Below are 5,026 nucleotides of genomic sequence, written 5' to 3'. Positions count from 1 at the left end.
AAAATAAGATAAAGAACGAGAAAAGTTAATGAATGATAGCTAAACTATTGGTGGTGAATAAATGTTGAAATGTCAGGCGGCAAAGTGGGATTTAATCATTATCCATAAGCGTCGCCCCTTTATAAAAGTGTCCATCAAGGTTAGGGAATATGGAGATTGAAAGGTGATGGTGTGTGAATGTACGGTTAGAATTTGGATTTTTTTTTTAAATAATTTATTATTATTAGTCCCTGCCATCTGGCATCCGGCAGGGACTATAGTGATCGATAAGACCCCCACTTAGCATTACTTGACCCCTGCGTTTCTCTGTTATACGGCGGTTAGAGAGGAGATATGCTAAGTTTCATTTGCAGTCATTCTTTGGCCATCGTGCGCCATCTTATTTGGCCTCTTCCCGAGGCGGAAGAGGCCGGACCATAGCTTAAACGAATAAACCCGGTGCATTTTCGCGCTAACCGTCACGGTGTCTGGTTTTAATGCTAGCATTACTTCTGCCCGGTATGCGGTTTAGTAAAGCTCGGTACATATGCTAACGTTTGCTTGTTCTTTGGCAGGTGTCGGCCGTATGGTCAAGGTTTGCATGGCGGGACGTGTCCGCCTAGCGGCTCGGCGGTTTTGTGCGAAGCATTTGAAAGCTCTTTGCATTGAGATGTGCTGTTGTTTCTCCCATGCTTCCTGACCAAGTCACTCTGTGCTCGGATATGCGATGTGGCCATTTCAGTCGGAGCTTCAATGGCCATCCCTTGCCCGTTTTCATATGGGTTTTGCAATGGAGAATCGACAGTGGATTCAGAAACTTCCTCAGACGGAATCTCTACTCCTTCCACAGGGGTAGGAACCAAGGCTACGATATTGGCACGGCAGAGAGGGCAGTTTGAATGGGTACTGAGCCACATATCAATGCAGGGCAGATGAAAAGCATGTGTGCATTTGGGAAGAAGCCTGAGATTCTCGTCATCTTGAAATTCACTCAGGCGAACTGCGCATTCATTATCGTGTACCAGGCCATCACCTCTACTGTATTTGAAAGCTGGGAGAGAATTGATGACAGATTCATCAAGCCCACGAGTGAGAATGGGCCATTCACCTGGAGGACCTTGGTTTTGTGCGAAGCATTTGAAGAGCAGGCGGTGTGATTCTTTCCTCTCCTTCGTTGTGTATCTTTCCTAATTGAATACTGGGTTGCCCGCATTTCTTTAACCGGTGGACTGTCCTTTATATCCTGCAGTTTGTCATTATTGAGGCGTTGGGTGGGTATTGTTTTCTGCAGATTTTGAGCCTTTGGTGACCTTGTGCTGTGGTTGGTGCTCTGGTTCAGCCGATTCACCAGGTGGGTTTCTCTCATATTTTAGCAGTTTCATACTCTTGCTGTTTTGATGGCTAATATGTATAATATTGAAGTATGTGGGTATTGGTATTTGGTCTTAGATTCTCCTCTCCAGTATCCCTTTAACCTATAATGTATGTATGATTAAGATGCGATTTTATGTTTTGACAGTCCTGTTCAGATCACTTCAAGCTATAATGTATGCTTTATTTTATGGATATATATATTTTTTCATTTATGACCAAGATCTCCTTATTTAGATGCCCAATAGGTTACTAATGTACATGCTCTGCTATGTGGGTATTGTGTTCTATTTTGACTTAGCAAGGGCCGCCCCTTATTTGATTCACTCGTTCTATCTACCAGTGAATCTCTTTGGCTTCTGCTTTCATTATCTTCCTTTGCCTCTGTGTTATGCTGAACTTGTTTTTCAGTTTCTAACCGTCTCCGGATGAGCTGATCATCGATTCATCTTAGCTCTAGTTAGCCTTGGTGCAGCCGATCTTTATCTTATCTGCTACTATGAATCTGTTTAGTCAGACTGCTCAGGATCTCTGCCAATTTGTTGGGCAATATTTGTGCTACGTGCCCTTATGTCTTCATGAAATTGATCAATTTCTCTTTACAACTGCAAAACGGTTTTCCATCTTTGCCAATCCATCACTCATTATTTGCCTCCACAAATCACCTTTGCTCAACAGTCTAACCGGCAAACACTTATTTTTCTATATCGATGTTAGTAATAGCATCTCCATTTTCACAGCCCCGCAGGTTATTGGGTTTTTGGAAAATGGCGGGGGACTTTGTTGCGGGTTGGGGAAAGGGGTGGTTTGCTTTATGGCTTTTTAACTGGATCTGAGCGGAACTGATTCTTTTTTGGTTGTATTTGCTGAAGGAACTCCAGTAAGACATGGCCAGCAAGCGCATTCAAAAAGAACTCCAGGACTTGCAGAGGGATCCCCCCACTTCCTGCAGTGCAGGGCCTGTTGGCGAAGATTTATTTCATTGGCAGGCAACCATAATGGGCCCAACTGAGAGCCCTTACGCCGGAGGGGTTTTCTTTGTTATGATCCACTTTCCTCCAGATTACCCCTTCAAGCCCCCGGAGGTTAATTTCCAAACCAAGGTAAGTAAATTCAGAAATTCATTTTCTTATAGCTGCAACGCTTCTCTGCTGAACACAAATTCAAGCTATCAAGAGTAAGCTGTGCTTTTGAATTAGTGTTATTTGGATCACTTATATACAGCTTTATAAATCATTGTTTTCTTAATGTGTCTGCCTTCTCTGTAAGATAAAATATTCAAGTTTACTTGAGCCGTTAGACACCCAATAGCAAAATATCACGCTCTTAGATTTGATAAGATTATTATGCACATGGACTGATAACCTATAAGGGTTGGCTCTCAGTTAGATCACATATTTCTTACCCTGGTTTGCTCAGAAACTGCGGGTGGCATTCCAGGTTAGTTGTCGGAATATTTGGTCAGTTTTTATCTATTGTACGCAGAACTAGGGTTGATATGCAGGCAACAGGAGTGATCTTTTTCTTTTGAATTGGTGTCTATACCTAGATTATGATTTTCTCAAGCAATCACAAATGGAATTACACCATGATCGTGCTTTGCAGGTCTTCTCCTGACGATGGCTGGCATAGGGGATGATGCAATGACAGTAAGCAAATTTTATGCCCTCTTTTACGTTGGAAGATAACTGGTGCAATGCGGTCATTTATTCCAAACTCTGCTGTTGTTCACACCAATAGTTTTGGTCCAGGGCAGTACGTCATCAACCTCTAAAGTCTTCTTGTATCCCATGGCAAACAAGGGGTTGAGCCAATGGAATTTCATCAGGCTCCAAACATTGGCTCTGGAATATGGAGTCAACTGATTAATATGGCATATCTCATGTTGAGGATTAAATCTGGCAGATCTGTATGTACATCTGAATCCAATTCCTAGTAACTTGCCTTTTAGGCTTTTCTTTCTTATGGGGCTGTCATATTTGCTACAATCTCTGGTTGCTTTAGGCCTACTTAAATCATTTAGATGACTGTGTGGATGTACATATGATTTTCTATGATTTAGAGAATAATGATGCTATGATCTTTCTGTTTGCATAGGCAACCCTTCTCAGCTCTTGGAGCCTACGTAGATATATGGTTTCCCAAGCTGCTGGGCTCCAAAATACCATTGTCTCTGGGCCAATGACTCAATCATCTTTGCACCAAAGAAAACAGAGGCCAGCACATAGCCTTCATAGGAAAAATGCTCTGTTCCTCCCAAGTACTCTACGAACAAGTTTATCAGATATGGACCTATATATGTTGCACAGCTAAATATGCCTGCAAACAAAGCATTGATTATCATTCCCTTCCAAACAGATGACAGGATGGCCTTTAGCATTGATGGGTTCTGTATATTTGTCTCGACCTTTTGGCAGCACCAGTTGGTTTCAAGTCCTCGATATGACTCTTCAGCAGTATCCTTGCCTGCAACACTTGGTACGTCATCAAGCTCTAAAGTCTTCTTGTATCCCATGGCAAACAAGGGATTGAGCCAATGGAATTTCATCAGGCTCCCTAAGTTCAGCTGATGTACTCTGCCTAAAGCCCATCCTTAAATCCTCCACTTCGTACTATGTAAAGAAGCACTGGAGCTCTCAGCTGGTACTTTTAGTATATGCGAAATTGTTGATGGCACTTCCATGGAATCAACAGACATCAGGGTATAGAGTCTTCGGCAGAATCTTTCGTTTGCAATGTTGAAAACAGAATATCAGTGGACAACCAGATGGATTTTTGTTTTCGTTTCTGTTGTATTCAGATTTAGGCAAGGCAAACAGAAAACTTACTCCACTATATCTCCTGCTATAGCATGAAGAGTTTCTTACTGGGGAGAACACATAGACACATTGCATCATTTGAGTTTGAAAATGCTTAAAATGATTCCCAGATAACTCAAAACAACACACATATTGTGCATCATTCAAGTTTCAAAAGTTGTCTTTCTCTAAAGTTGTCTGTATTTGTTGGAAGAATGTTACGAGTCAGGAGCTTGAGTATATTTTGTATGAACACCAACCTTGTTGCTTAGTTAACATCATATTTCCGTACCTGTATTTTTGTAATATTAATCTTTTTGGCGAAAACATTAATTGACCGCTCAATGCTAATTAAATTAAATGCACTTGCCTGTATCAATGACTGAAAGTCTTACAGTTAGCTGGCTTTCTAGATTTCAGGTTATGGGTCTGGATCGAACAGCTACTAGAGAAGGCAGGCTCAACTTCACGCAGGGACTCGCTGCGTCGCAGCTTATCTTGTTATAATTATGTTTTGGATTTTTATATTTTGTATGGATGAATGTTATGTTTAAAATTTTGTTTTTTAAAAGTAATGTTTCGATGAAAAAAAATTATTTTTTATTATTAAATTTTGATTAAATTTTTTTAATAATAATAATTATATATATATATATATATATATATATATATATATATATATATATATGATAGGAAAAATAAAAAAACAAAATAACTGTAATACACAAATAGTTTATTGAATTTTCAATTTTATTGTTTTTTTGTAATTAATAATGATAATATAATTTTTATTTTGAAATAATTTTTATATTAAAATTTTTCAATAACTAAAATAAGATTAAAATTAATTAGCAAAAATTAAAGTATTTTATTATAAG

The 5,026-nt window shown here is 39.4% G+C and overlaps 1 protein-coding gene across 3 annotated transcripts; it reads left to right on the top strand.

Annotated features, from left to right (window-relative positions):
* The first annotated feature begins 842 nt into the window (after positions 1–842).
* Positions 843–4,356, top strand: LOC149261112 (ubiquitin-conjugating enzyme E2 5A-like). 3 transcript variants are annotated; one of them, XM_089421651.1, is made up of 6 exons: positions 843–1,330; positions 2,232–2,453; positions 2,736–2,790; positions 2,956–2,999; positions 3,102–3,259; positions 3,448–4,356. In XM_089421651.1, the coding sequence occupies exons 2-5, from the start codon at positions 2,238–2,240 to the stop codon at positions 3,213–3,215; spliced, it is 429 nt and encodes a 142-aa protein (XP_089277777.1). In that variant the 5' UTR covers positions 843–1,330; positions 2,232–2,237; the 3' UTR covers positions 3,216–3,259; positions 3,448–4,356. The 3 variants fall into 3 exon arrangements, with proteins under 3 accessions (XP_089277777.1, XP_089277775.1, XP_089277778.1); XM_089421649.1 differs by having other exon boundaries at positions 2,223–2,453; XM_089421652.1 differs by lacking the exon at positions 3,448–4,356 and having other exon boundaries at positions 2,223–2,453; positions 3,107–3,257.
* Positions 4,357–5,026: the final 670 nt, after the last annotated feature.

Source organism: Pinus tabuliformis, chromosome 6 (assembly GCF_031772625.1).
Source record: "Pinus tabuliformis cultivar Carrire ecotype Pingquan chromosome 6, CPIR1, whole genome shotgun sequence".
Lineage (NCBI taxonomy): Eukaryota > Viridiplantae > Streptophyta > Pinopsida > Pinales > Pinaceae > Pinus > Pinus tabuliformis.
This window is presented reverse-complemented; position numbering and strand designations above follow the sequence as displayed.

Excerpts from the sequence above, each read along its gene's own strand:
- LOC149261112 (XM_089421651.1), top strand. The coding sequence starts at position 2,238 with ATGGCCAGCAAGCGCATTCAAAAAGAACTCCAGGACTTGCAGAGGGAT. Across the intron at positions 2,791-2,955 it reads AACTGCGGGTGGCATTCCAG|GTCTTCTCCTGACGATGGCT; the intron begins GTTAGTTGTCGG and ends CGTGCTTTGCAG. Across the intron at positions 3,000-3,101 it reads TAGGGGATGATGCAATGACA|GGCAGTACGTCATCAACCTC; the intron begins GTAAGCAAATTT and ends GTTTTGGTCCAG.